General features: G+C 56.9%; 2 protein-coding genes across 2 annotated transcripts in view; one reads left to right on the top strand and one right to left on the bottom strand.

Annotated features, from left to right (window-relative positions):
- Positions 1–268: 268 nt before the first annotated feature.
- CRYBA4 (crystallin, beta A4) lies at positions 269–6,714 on the bottom strand. The gene is given in 9 exon segments (XM_005869806.1): positions 269–304; positions 443–575; positions 722–864; positions 2,687–2,819; positions 3,985–4,103; positions 4,728–4,778; positions 5,357–5,526; positions 5,812–5,883; positions 6,630–6,714. Coding segments are annotated over 9 exon segments (942 nt in total).
- A 2,670-nt stretch (positions 6,715–9,384) lies between these two features.
- Positions 9,385–13,817, top strand: part of CRYBB1 (crystallin, beta B1) — a 12,441-nt gene continuing 8,008 nt past the window's right edge. Inside the window, 3 exon segments of the mRNA XM_005869805.1 lie at positions 9,385–9,462; positions 9,853–9,954; positions 11,611–11,729. Of these exon segments, the coding sequence (XP_005869867.1) occupies positions 9,385–9,462; positions 9,853–9,954; positions 11,611–11,729 (299 nt within the window).

Genomic DNA, 13,817 nt, shown 5'->3' with positions numbered 1-13,817 from the left:
CTCACTCTAAAAATCAATCAATAATTTTTTTTTAAATCTAGTAAAAACAAAAACTAAAGTAAGCCCGGAGTCGATAGAAGGAAAAAGGAATACTAAAGAGCAAATCTCAGTGAACGAAAACACAGACAGATGACAGAGGCAATTAACAAAGCTAAAAATCGGGGCTTTCAAAGGATTCATAAAATTGAAGAGCACGAGCTAACCCCGGACCTTTTTGATTACTTTTTTATTTTAGTTTTTCGTGCTGACTATGCGTGCATGGACTGGCTCACATGGGGGCTAGGTTCACTCGGGATCGCAGGGGCTGGGAGCGGAGAAAAGAGCAGGTGACAGCTTCCAGGCTCCTCTGGTCCAGACAAGTGCGGGTTCCCCCACCCCCCTGCCAGCTCAGCACGGGTCCCCCTGCTTAGCCCGGGGCTGGGGGGGGGGGCGGGCTGCTCACTGCTGGATCCTGCACCTGGGAGGTCTGGGCATGCGGGCCCCACTCTCGAAAACGCTTGTAGTCGCCTGAGTGGTGGTCGCACTCCAGCACGTACTGAAAACCCCGGGAGCCGGGGAACTGGCAACAAACCCAGCTGAGGAGGGGAAAGGGCAGATTGTTACCCTAGAGAGGCCCCGGGGTGGGGACAAAGACCAGAGATCCATGGTTGTCCCAGGAGGTGTCCCTAACCCTCCCAACACCCTCGCCGTCCCTGCCAGGCAGAGCTTGGGATGCACTTACGCCCCCGACTGGACGTGGAAGGAGCCCACTTCTTTGCCATCCCATCCCAGGGCCTGGAGGGAGGCATAGTCATCACTCAGCTCTCCTTTCCTGCCCAGGAAGTTCTCTTGCTCAAAGATGGTCAGCCTCGAGTCCCGGTGGTTCTGCAGGCACAGGGCACAGGGTCAGACCCTCCAGCGCACAGCTGGGTGCCTCCTCTGCCCACCCCGCCCCCACCCTTGTCTCCAAATCAGTCTCTCTCGCAACTCTTTTGAAAGGGCAATAAGGCAACAGGCTCCAGAAACCTTACAGGAGGTATTCCATTTGCCCTTTCAGAAATTTGCACAAAAAATAATCATGGAATAAATAAGTCTTGGTGATAACAGGGCAATAAGGCAACAGGCTCCAGAAACCTTACAGGAAGTATTCCATTTGCCCTTTCAGAAATTTGCACAAAAATAATCATGGAATAAATAAGTCTTGGTGATAATAGTAGGAAGGAAAGAAGAAAGACAAGGAAGGAAGGAAGGAAGCAAGGAAGGAAGGAAGGAAGGAAGGAAGGAAGGAAGGAAGGAAAGAAGGAAGGGAGGAAGGGAGGAAGGAAAAAGAAAAAAGGGAAGACAACTTGAATACCCAACAATAGGGGTTAGGAGCTAAACTGGTGTGTTGGGCTGTGACTTGCCGAGGTCTGGGTTCGAATCCGGCTCCCCGCTTACCAGCTGACTGAACTTAGACATGTCACACAGCATTTCTGAGCCCGTTTCCAAACCCATAAACGGAAACTAACCACATCTGCTTTTCAGGGTTGTTTCTGGGGAGTAAATGAGACCCGAAGTTGCACACTGTGTGAAAGCGGGGTTTGCATCTGCCAGAGTCCACCATGGGTCCCTGTCGTGACACAAGGCCTGGGCCGTTCGAGGAATGAACGGACAAATGATCCTATTTGCAAAATGGAATCCTAGGGCGCCCTGGGACAGGATGTTATAAGTTAGATCGAATCACCCGGGAGGATCCCTGTGCTATATTTGCCCATGAGAAAAGCTGGTTTCCCAGCCTTTGGTTTGTTATGACTCAGTTTTTATAACAAAATGCTATGTGTGGGTAGATATATAGATAAAGGTAGTGAAGTGCCGAGCACTGTAAACTGTGGGCATCCACCTCAGAGGTATGGGTGTGAGTGATTTTGATTTTCTTATTCTGCCATCTCAGGGTTTTTCCTGAATTTGAGACGATCAATAGGTGTGGCTTGTGTGATTGTAAATTGATAAACGTTGCTTTTGAAGAACAAAAAAATTACACCTTTCAGAGCCTCCTTTTTTCTCATCTGGAAAATGGGGGCAATAATGGCCACCTGCACCCATACCCCATAACCAGCAGGAAAAGCAGAAAACCAGGAGGAGGAAGCCAGGCCCGTCCTCCCCACCTGGCCCTGCCACCTCCCCACCCGGCTCGTCCCAGCATCCCTGAGTCCTAAAAAGAAGACTCAGGTCGCCCCGACCGGTTTGGCTCAGTGGATAGAGCGTCGGCCTGCAGACTGAAAGGTCCCAGGTTCGAATCCGGTCAAGGGCATGTACCTTGGTTTCGGGCACATCCCCAGTAGGGGGTGTGCAGGAGGCAGCTGATCGATGTTTCTAACTCTCTATCCCTCTCCCTTCCTCTCTGTTAAAAAATCAATAAAACATTTTAAAAAAAAAAAGAAGAAGAAGAAGACTCAGGTCATAAACAAAGCGGCCATGGATGGAATGTTTGTGGCGGCTTCTGGCCAGATGCTGAACATTCCTCCTCCCACAACAGAAGTCCTAGGGCCCCGTTGCAAGATGAAAAAAACAAAAATGAGGCTCAGAGAGGGGAGGGACTGCCACATCCCACAGTTTGAAGAAGGGACCTGAGACACTGAACTCTGGGACATCCGGTTCCCAAGGTTCCCAAGCCCCCACTGGAGGAGCTCGGAGGGGGCCCCCTGGGAGGAGGGGGAGCAGGACGCACAGCACAGGCCACAGGCCGGAAGGAGGTGAGCCTCTCAGCCGTGTGGCTGCTCCCTGCGCCCCAGCACGGGTACTCGCCCCGCTCCAGCACGTACTGCTGCCCTTGGAAGCCAGGGCGCTCAAAGCCCACCCACCTGCAGACAGACAGAGCGCAAGAGCTCAGAGCCCCCCTCCCCGGAGTTCTAGACCCAGGGTTGTCCTGCAGGGGGGACTCTGGCCCCGGGGAGGCATTCAGCAAAGTCAGGAGGCATTTTTAGTCGTGATCCCAGGAGGAGGGAGCGGAGGGTGTTTGCATAGGGCCCGTTGTTTTTGGCGTCGTCCTCTGGGACAAGGGGCCCAGGAGGCTGACACCGAGCTGGCCCCGCCCTGGCTGTGTATGTAAGGGATGCATTGCCGGAGTCCACCCGAGCCTGTTGCCTTCTCACCGGCCCAATCTGTTGGCCTGCTGGCCATATCCCTGCCCAGGTCACTGCTCCCGTCTGAGCCCCAGGCCCCCACCTGCTCGGAGCAGAATGTTCTACTGAAAGTGTTTACCGTGGTGTGAGATGCAAAAATGCCACTCAGCGTGGCCTTCGGTGGCACTCACAGGCACAGCATGAAATGACTCCTTTCCGTCTACTTCCCAGCCTTCTAGGAACTTCTGACCAACATGGTAGCCATTAGCCACATGTTGCCAATTAAACATACATTTAGCCAAATCAAAGCTTCAGGTCTTTGATCCCGGTAGCTTCATTCCCAGCCCTCCGCGGCCATGTGCGGCCCGTGGTTCCCAAACCGGCTGCAGATGTCCGCTATTTTGATCACGACAGCACGTCCCACTGGATGGTGCTGGTCTGAACAGGCTCATTGTCGCGGTATCGGGGTGTCCTTAACGCCTTTGTACATCTCGTCAATCTCTCTTTAGAAAAAAACAGACACATAGCTCATGCTCCCAGCCGCAGTCAGGCAACAATGTTCCGCTAAAGATTAATAGCATTTTTTTTTACTATGTTTTTATAGTTACCTTCCATTTGGGGCAAATGATGTTGCTTGTAGATTTATGCCTAAGAGGGGTTTTTCAGTCCCTGCGCTCCATTCTCAAGGTCAGCCCCCGCCGTGTGTCTCATGCAGTGGGCAGGATCTATGTGAGTGGCACCCCCTACATCTGGGCGGTACTCAACCTACCCCAGCACGTCAGCCCCATTGGGAAGTTAGGGCCTGGGGACAGGGCCTGAAACCTCTAAAAGTCCCAGCCCCCCTGGCTAGATCCCCTCCTGCCTCCCTCTCCCTGGCTCAGAGCCCGTCCCCTTCCCAACTCACGCTCCACTCAGCACTTTGAGAGACCGCACGGCCTCAAAGCCCAGCTCCAGCGCGCTGGGGCACTGGGCGGCCAACTCCTACCGCCGGCCCTGGAAGCCCTCCTGGTCCCACACCGCAATCTGCGGCAGAGAGAAAAGGGGAGCCCGTGGGGGTGAAGGGGTGAAGGGTTAGGGGCTCCCCCCCAGGACTCACAATGGGGCGGGACAGAGAGAGCGGGGATTGCAAACTCAGATGCCTCTCCAGGTGCCAGGCAGGGAAGGCGGCGAAGGCCCCGTGTAAATGCTTGGCCTCTGCACAGCGCCTCCTATTGTTGCTACCTGGGAATGCAGGCCGACTTTCCCATCTCTGAACAATCACTAAATCGGGACTTCTCCATGGACCCTCCAAAATTTTTAAAGCAGATGACAAATGTAAAGGTTCGGTTTAAAAAAAACAAACAAAACATAGGGGAGGTCAAAGAAATAATGCCGAAGACTGTGCAATCACCGGCTCGCCATCTCTGCCGGGGAGTGTCGGGGTTAAATTCGGGGACCGGAAGACCCCAGTTCAGTTCAAGGCCCTGTGTGTGACCTTGAGCAAGTCCCTTCTCCTCTTTGAGCATCGGTTCCATCCGCTGTGACATGAGCCCTCACAACACCAACCCCCCCCCCTACGGGGTGAAGTGGGGATTCAATGGAGGTGGGGATGGGGGTTCTCCTGGACCTGTGCCCCCACTTCCCAGACACCCCCGTGCCTCTTCCTACCTTCCAGTGCCCCGCGGGCTTGGTGCATTGCAGGGTTGTGTTGCCCTCTTCCTGCCCAAGAGAAGAACATGACAACTCCAGCCCCGACGCTGCTGTCTCCTTGACAACGACGTCGAGATGGAGCCGGATGGGGATCCAGAGGGGTCCAGATGTGCCTGCGCTGGGGGCAAAGGGCAGCTTCGGCCCCGCCCTCTCCTTCCCTTTCCATCTGTGGCCAATCCCTTCTCCTGTGCTTCCTCCCCATCATCGTCTCAAAGCCCCCACCCCCGCTCTGGGTCCCATCGCCTCTGAGCCCCATTTGGGAGATTTATGTGGCTGGCAAGGGGTGAACCCATCCCCCTGGCAAGTGCCAAGGTGCCCAGCTTACAAGAGCCTCCCTAAGACAGCACTTTGACCCACACAGGGGACTCGAACGGTGGACACTGAAGCAAGGACTCCAGGAATAATTTTGTTTCCAGCGAGGGGAGCAGGTACTAGGCTTGATGCCTGGGGCCCGGCCGGGATTAGGAGGAGAAAGACAGGCAGGATGGCGCCGTGATGTCTCCAGGATTGAGGACCTGGCCTCCCCTTCCTCCCAGGATACTCACTCAGAGCTCGAATGCCACTCCTTCTCCGGGCCTGGGACTTACCGAGACGGACCCACAGAACACGCCAGGCCTGGGACCAGCCGAGGTCGGGCTCTTATCGGCAGGGAGGGGAGAGGGCCTCCGGGACACGAGGCCCCGACTCAGCAAGGGAGCAGCAAGCACAAAAGGCAGTCCTGGCTGAAGCCCCAGTGGAGAGGTGTCAGCACCACTGGCTGGGAGGGAGAGGGGCAGGTGGCCTCCCTCAGGGATCAGCCACAAAGAAGGCACGCGGAGGAAGGCCAGCCTTCATCGGCGCCATAGGACCCCTGATTGGAGCAGGAGAATGAACACTGGACAAGGAGTCCCAAAACCTGGTCCTTCCTAGCCGTGTGACCTGCAGCAGGTCATTTCTCCTCCGTTTCTGACTATAAAACAGGACACGAATAAACTACATCACCGGGGTGTTGTGATGTTATGTCACATGCCTACCACAATATACATTCAACAAATGCCCATACCTTTCTCCTTTCCTCTTGCAGAAGGGGCAATCAGGGCAGGCTTCCTGTTGGAGGCGGCATTGAAACTAGACTCTGAAGGGTGAGGAGGATGTGCACAAAGTGAGATGGAAGAAAATACTTTTCTAAGCCAGTGTGTGAGAAAGAGCTGGTAGCCCGACTGGGCTGGAGCTCAGGGACCCTGAACGGGAGCAACGGGAGCCAGGCAGGAAAGGTGGGCCGGGCCAGGGCCTCCAGGGTCCACAGAGCCCAGAGAGAAGTTCAGGTGGCTCTGCGGACGGGATGAAGGAGCTGGTAGGTGCGAACACGCCTTGCAAACCGTAGCGCACCCGCCCGATAGCCAGGGTTTGTAGAATTTGCTTTGTTCACCTTCTTCCCACACTCTGATGTGACCTAAAAGGGGCCTGTCACAGCGCCGGGAAGAGCATGGCAGAGACCAGCCCACCCTGGGTGAATCCAGTCCTGCCTCTGAACAGCTGGGTGACCTGGTGGGTGTCTGACCTCAGCCAGGGGCCTACAAAGTGGCAACATGTGTCTCCCTGGGAGGGTTCCATTAAAAGCAGCCCCATCAAGTGCGTGACTCGGATGAAGGGTGGCCTTAAAGATAAAAGGCCGAGAACGCAGCCAGGCTGCCTGGCTTTCATCCCCCTCTTGCTGGCTGGGAAACCTTGAGCGTGTTCCTTAATCCCTCCGAGCCTCAGTTTCCTCGTCTGTAAAATGGGTGCAACAAAGTAACTTGGTTTCGCCTCAGAGAGCGGTATAGTGAGGGGAAACGTGAAATACACATGAGCCGCAATTGGAACCTAAGAAGTACTCTGCACCTCCATCATCATTGTCATCCTCATCACTGCGAATAATCAACATGATCGTGATGAAGTCGTTACTCATAGAAAACCGAAAGTGCATGGTTTTCAGAACTTTAGTCCAGGAGTTAAAGAGACATGGCTTCCCCATTCCCTTGTACAGATGAGCCAAGAGGCTGAGAGAGCGGGGAGAGCGAGCTACCTCGGTTTCCCCGTCTGCAAACAGGACGGATCCCAGAGACCCCGGCATCGCAGTGAGGATTCCAGAAGCCACGTCAGGAAAGTGCTCAGGATGGAGCCCCCGGGCATGGGGGGCCAACCCCCTACCTCTGCGCCCACCCCCTGGCAGGCAGCCCCATCGCCACGGGAGACAGGGAACCGTGCCAGACAGCCTGGCCTTGAAGCCCAAAGCTGTGGGTGGCCCCCACCACCCATGTGTCTTGGCCCCGTTCCAGTGGCTGTTCTATCCTGTGGTTCCTGCCTGCGCCCCCCCCCCCCCCCCCCCCCCCCCCGCCCCGGCCTTGGCCCAGGATGAAAGACGGAGGAAGCACCTGGGACAGAGGGGGTGCAGGGGGGAGGGGGAGAGCCGAGCGGACCCAAGGCCACCGTGATCTCAAGGCAGAGCTGGGCTCCAAGGGGAATGTGGGTCCCGGGGCCTCTGCAGGGGGGGCAAGACCCCGGGAAAGCCCCTCTCCCCCAGGCCCATATGGGGCTGGGGGCGAGACAGCAGGCTGGCCTGGCTCAGCAGTTCCTCTGTGAGTCACACCAGGCCACTTTGTTGAAGTCACTTGTTCTCCATGGGTTTGGTTTCTCCATCTGTGAAATGAGGGAAGCGGACGCTATGACTTCTGGTAACTGTCCCATTGTCCTGACCCTGTCTCTACCCCTCTCTTTCTCCTTGGCCCCCCCCCCCCCCCGCAATCGCCCTCTGTCTAGAAGCAGGAAATCAAGCCAGGGCCCAGGTCAGACATCATGAGAATGAAGCCTGCAGGCCCCCCTGCCTGGGCTGCTTCCTGGCTCTGCCCTCTCTGTGCCCTCGCCTTGCTCATCTGTGAAATGGGTATAATGAAAGTACCAAGTAAGGTGCACTGTCCTGAGCATTGACCAAGGTGGCGCGGGGAAAGGCGTTTGGGGCTGCGTTTAGCACCCAGCAAGCTCTCGGTGAGGGGGCTGTGGCTCTTGTACCCGTATCCACCTTACAAGGCATCTCCCATCGCCTGCGTCATCATCGCCTTCTTTCCTGTTCAGCATCCAGCAGGGACACTGTGCCTGCTTGTCCCTGTGGTCACAGAGGTTCCAGAGACCAGAGACCCGCTGAAAGCCACCTTGTGGCTGAGCCAGGATTCAGGTCCTGGTCTCCCACCTTCCAGGGGCTCCCCTTTTCCCTGCCTGAGGGTTGGCAGCCAGCGGGGCCCACCGGGCGAGGGCTTTAGCACGGGGCATCAGTGTAGGACCAGGTGACACCCCTGCTGATCAGGGTTCTGCCCGCGTGCTGGGCTCACAATGGAAAGTGCTTCTCTCCGCAGTCACCCAGGCGAGGTTGCAGCCTCAGGCCCCAGCTCAGTGCCCGGGGCCTGCTGAGCCAGCTCCCTCTTTGTGCCCCAGACCATAGGCCCGCTGTCTGCCAGACTATAAAATGGGGGGTCTGCCCCGAGGGGCCCGCAGCACCCACCACCCAGCTGCCTGTCCCGCAGCAGGGGGTAGCAGGTCCCCAGGTACGAGGGAACCCACCACCCTGCTGAGAGCTGAGGGGAGAAGAGAGAGGAGGCCGAGAGGGAAGGAGGCAGAGAGAGCAGTCCTAGGAGAGAGAGAGAGAGAGAGAGAAATTAAGGGAAGGGGAGAGCGGGAGGGAGGAGAAGAGAGAGAAGAAAATGCAGTAATAGAGAACAGAGGGCTAGGCACAGATACAAAGAAAGCAAGAACCCAGAGGGGAGGGACCCGGGGACAGTGAGGTAGGAAATGGACAGGAATGTATCTCCAGGGAGGAATGAGTCCAACTCCCAGCCCAGGGACTGTTGATTCACAGATGACACAGGGGAGTAGGCCGGAGCCTGGAAGCCACAGATGTGGCCCAGATGTCTGGCCTGCCCACGGTGGGCAGCGTACCCCTTGCGGGGGGCAGGGGGGAGCGATCTGCAATCCACTGGACCCCAGGGTCTCAATCTACGTTGTCAGGCTGTCCTCAAATCCCTGGACATTGTCTCTAAAATTAAAGGGGGGCGCTCTCCCCCCCCCGCCCCCCGGGACAAGGACAAGGCATTTGTCAAAACTCATGACCCCAAAACAGCAAGGAACCACTGCAATTGACCAGAGCGCTCTCCACCCACCGCCTCCGCACCACAAGCCTCCTTTTAGAACCCCGCAGGCACTAAAGACACCCTCCAGGGGCCTCCCTCTTCCCCAGCCCCAGGCCCCAGCCTGCACCCACACACAGCATTCCCAGAGAATGCCTGAGGCCGCAGTTTGCCTGGGAAGGGAGGCAAGAACGTGCAGTCATTCATTCTCTGAACAGATGTTCGAAGAGAACCTCGCGCCGGCCAGGGGCTCAGCCCCGTGCTGGGGACGGAGGGGAGAATAAATCAGATAAACGACAGAGCATTTCGTAACCCTGTTGCTGGATCCCTGTGCTTGAGCTCAAAGGGGAGTCCCACCATGTCGTGGCTGTGTGGGCTTGGGCCGGTCCCCTTCCCTCTCTGGGCCGCAGAGTGCTCAGAGGGGGGAAAGATAGCACCTGCTGGGGGGGAGGGGGGCAGGGAGGGAGGGGGAAGAACAGATGAGCTCATTACCACATACAGCAGAGCTGCTGGCAGAGCTGCAGGCCTCCCCAATGTGGCTTCCTGTTATTCACCTGGTGAGGCAGCTTGAAGCTGCACACTCCAAGAAGTGTGATAAGTGCGAAAACCCACAGGTGTCGAGGAGATCGGGGTAGAAGGAAGGGCACGGCTGGTGGAGGGACCAGCCCCATTCGAGGCCTGGAGGAGGCATATCAGGGGTGCGAGGTGCCCAGTCAGGACAGCCTTGCCTGGGGCGGGAGGTCAGGCCAGAACCCGTCCAGGCTCACATTTTAGAAAGAGAAAAGGCAGAAATGACTTGAATGCAGCCTGAAAACACAGGGTGGAGGGGGTGGTAGGTGAGTGGGGAGGCGGCTTGGGGGTGCCCGCCCGGCATTCACCAAGGTCAGAGGTTTCTTTACAGGCGTTGGCAGGTGGGAGCCATGTCTCAGCTGCCGAGGCCTCCATAGCACCCGAGAGCAAGGGGAAGGGGGCCCCGCCCCGCCCTGGCCCCAGCATCTGTGCCCATGCCCACCGCCACAGTGGGGCACCTGGCCCCTGGGAGCTACCGGGTAAGGACCTGGGGCTGGGGTGTCTGGGGTTTCTGGTCTCCCCCCCGTGCTTCCCCCCCCCCCCCCACCTCCTCCCCTCCTCCTGCCAGTCTCTGACCCACACAAGCACGTGTCTAGCGTTGGTGAAAGCAAGAAACGAAACAAGGGGACACGTGGGCTGGCTCAGCAGCGGGAACCCCTGTCCCCGGAGGTTCTCTAGGGCCCCGGGACGGCCTCAGACCCTCCTGAAAAGGGTCCCAGGCAGCCGGGCCGGCACCGGTCCCCCGGGGTTGGTCGGGTTTGGTTTCGATGTCAGGTGCACAGAACGGGTTCACCACCTTGGTGCGTGGTCCATGCCACCCTCTCATGTGGTCTGCGCATGGCCGGCTTTTACCGCAGTGACTTACCAAGTCGTACATTTTTATTTCATTTTTAAACACACACACCGACACACCCACCACCCGTCTTGAAAGCCGGGACCTTGTAAACATCCGCTAACTCTTCCATGTCCCCCGGGAGCCAGCCCACTGCCCTCCTGCCCTGCTCGGGTCCCTGTCCGTCCTGTGCTTGCTCGCTTCTTTGTGTATTTTGAGGCGTTATTCCTTTAAAACATTTGTTGATGGTTATGTGTTGGTCACTCACTGAAATAGGCCGTATGTGTTCATCCTGGGGTTTTCTCTCTGCTTTGCGCTCACTCTGAGGTTCCTGTACAGCCGTCCGTATGGCTGTACGTTGCTGCGGTTGTTGGTTTGGCCGCCGGGTGTAATTCAGTGTGGCTGTCACTCCCGGGAGCCATCCGGGTGGCTGCTAGCTCTCCTCCGGGAAGCGGCATGGACAGGATGCTCTTATCTGGGTATCCTGCAGCAGGAGTTTCTCTCGGGTGGACAAGTGCTAAGTCAAGGGTACGAGAGCCTCCTCCCTTTACAACTGGGGAAACTGAGGCTCCGAGAAAAAAGACACTTGTCTTCGTTCAAGGGAATGGCCCACTTGGGGCAACAAGTGGATAATAAACAAAACTGGGGGCTGGGTGAGGGGAGGGGAGTCGCCGATGTTCACATGGTGGGGGGCCTGCTTCCGGGCCCCCCTACGTTGTGCCAGGGAGACGGGCCCGTGTTTCCTGGGCATCAGCTCTGTGGCAGGTCCCGCTGGAGTTGGAGATACAGAAATGGACTAACCCACATCTTGCCCTGGAGATACCCTTGGACTTTGGGGGGGGGGGTTTGAGGAAAGAGGGAGACGGTGCATAGAGAGAGACACAGGAAGCAGTGTCATTGTATTGTGTGTTCCTGGTACCGCTGATGGAGGGAGCACAGTGAGGGGGCACCTAGCCAAGCCCACCTAAGGGGAGGGCATCCGGGAAGGCTTCCCGGAGGAGGAGGTAATGCCTGAGCCTGAAACAGGACAGGGAATGTGAGCTCCGGGATGGGGGGGTGTGGTGGAGAGGGCGTTCCAGGCGGAAGGGACAGCACAGATAAAGGCCTTGAAGGAGGACCCTCAGCTGCTAATGGTGGTGGGAGGAGGGACAGCTGAGTCATTTCACAGACCTGGGATCCAGCCACACTCTCATGAGACCTGCTCGGGGCCTGCTTCCACGTCTATGGGGACTTCATGACTCCCCTCCCCACTCACTCGGCCCCACCCCACCCCCGCCCCGGGCTGGGGGCTTCTCTCCTCCAGCTGGTGGTCTTTGAGCGGGAGAACTTCCAGGGCCACCGGGTGGAATTCTCCGGGGAGTGCTTGAACCTGGGAGACCGCGGCTTCGACCGAGTGCGCAGCCTCATCGTCACCTCTGGACCGTGAGTGGCAGGCAGGGGCGGGACACTCTTGTAGCTGCCATGTCTTGAGCACCTGCTCTGCGCCTGCCAGCAGGCTAGCAAGACACATCCACTATTCCTAGTCCTCATTGCCAACCCATTTTACAGATGAGGAAACGGAGGCTCAGAGAGGTGATAGGATTATCATAACGTCACACCAACAGCCAGTCATGATTCTGGGCTCCAGAGAAAGGCTGCTTCTACTAGAGAGGGAGCCTGCCCACCGCTGAGGGCAGGAGACCAAAGAGCCAGTGTCTACCAGCTGTCTCCCCTCCTGGCATCAAGCAGTTATAGAATAATTGTACCTGCTGGGCACCCACTAGGTGCCAGGCACAGACTGAGGGCTTCACCTAGGTGATCCTACAATGCTACATGAGGGAGAGACTATTCTTGTGCCCATTTGACAGATGGGCACACTGAGGCTCAGAAGGAGTAAGTCCCTCGGCCAAAGTTACCTACTGGCAAATGGCAGAGCTTGGGGTCGACTCCAGTTGATCAATTTCACCCACATGTTTTTTTATCCCCTGCTCCATGGCCTGCCCTGACTCTCTGGGCTTCTCTGGGCCTTAATGACCCCCCATATGAATCAGGAAGAATTGTCCCTCGGACATAGTGGCTGCACCAGCGCCAACCCATGTGGACTGGCGTCAGGGCACACGACCTTCGCTCGCTGCTTGTCTTCCCAGCCCGAAAGCCAGCCCCCAGGGGGTAGGGTCAGCCTGTATGCCCAGCATCCCGGGGCTCTTGGCAGTACAAAGAGCAGAGATGAGCTTTGAGCTCAGACAGGCCTGGGTTCGAGTCCCAGCTCCCCCAGACCTTGTTCAAGCTCCAAGCCTCAGTGTTCTCATCTCTGAAATGGGGAGATTAACAGTCCCCACTACTCTCCACTGTGCTATTCTGAGCCCTGAAGGAGATGATGCGGCTTGGGTCTGGCACCTGGTGGGCGCCCAAACATAGCAGGGGACAGTGGTGATGATTATTTAGCCTTCCTCATCGTCCTGCGAGTTTAGCTGAGTCACCCCGGTGGACGGTAGGGGCTTTCTATGCCCTGCAACCACCCCCACCAGCAGTGTGGTCAACACAGCCTCAGCCCCACCCCCATCCCAAAGCCCAAAGCTGGGAGCAGAAGCTGCCGGATGTGGCCAGCTGGGGGTTTTAGGCTTTTTTCAGTGCCAGTGACTCAAACCCAAAGTATTTCTCCTCAAACAAAGATGCAGCGGGAATTCCGGTCTTCGGTGTGTGTCCTGGGGCTGTGCCTGGTTGGGAGGCATAAGAACCTGTGGCCCAGGGCCCTTGGTCTGCGTCAGGACCAGCAGGATGTGGGGAAATGATGGTGGGAAAAGGATGGAGAGGACGAGGTTGGCAGGGGAAGGGGGGGGTGTGTGGCCCAGCACAGGGACATGCCTGCCTGAAACCCAGGTGACTTCAAGCTGCCACCTCACACCATCGCGTGACCTTAAACAGGGGACGTGACCCCTCTGAGCCTCCGTTTCCACATCTGTAGATGAGAGATTCCTGCCCTACCTCTCTCCCTGCCCCTAAGGCTCCGATGAGCCACAGGAGATGAGACAAGCACTGAGATACACATTTAAAACGCCTCACTCCTGTAACAGGTCCCCCCTGGGCCTTCGGAAGACGAGAGGGGGTTTGGAGGGGGAGGGGCAGCGTGGCCAGGCCACATCAGTGTCTGTCTTTCCCTCCGCTCAGACCCCCAGCAGCCCCCCCTTCAATTATAACATCTATTATTTACTATGTGTCCTGGGCGTTCCTTTTTTAGACCCTCATAACATCCTGACAAGGCAGATGCAGTCATTTCCTCTCTTACTGAGGCTTCACCAGCAGAAAAGAAAGGAGGAGCTGGGATTAGAGCTCAGGCCTCTCTGTTTCCAGAGTTTATACTCTTAATTCCTACATGGCCCCACCTTCCAAGGACCCCTCTTCCACCCACCCACCGTCCATCTATCTCTATCCATTTATCCTCCATCTATTTATTCATCCATCTGCTTACCCCTCCTTCCATCCATCCATTCTCCACCATTCAGCCATTCAGCCATTCAGCCATTCAGCCAT

Source organism: Myotis brandtii, unplaced genomic scaffold (assembly GCF_000412655.1).
Source record: "Myotis brandtii unplaced genomic scaffold, ASM41265v1 scaffold303, whole genome shotgun sequence".
Lineage (NCBI taxonomy): Eukaryota > Metazoa > Chordata > Mammalia > Chiroptera > Vespertilionidae > Myotis > Myotis brandtii.
The sequence above is the reverse complement of the archived record's forward strand: the minus strand, read 5'-3'. Positions and strand labels throughout refer to the sequence as shown.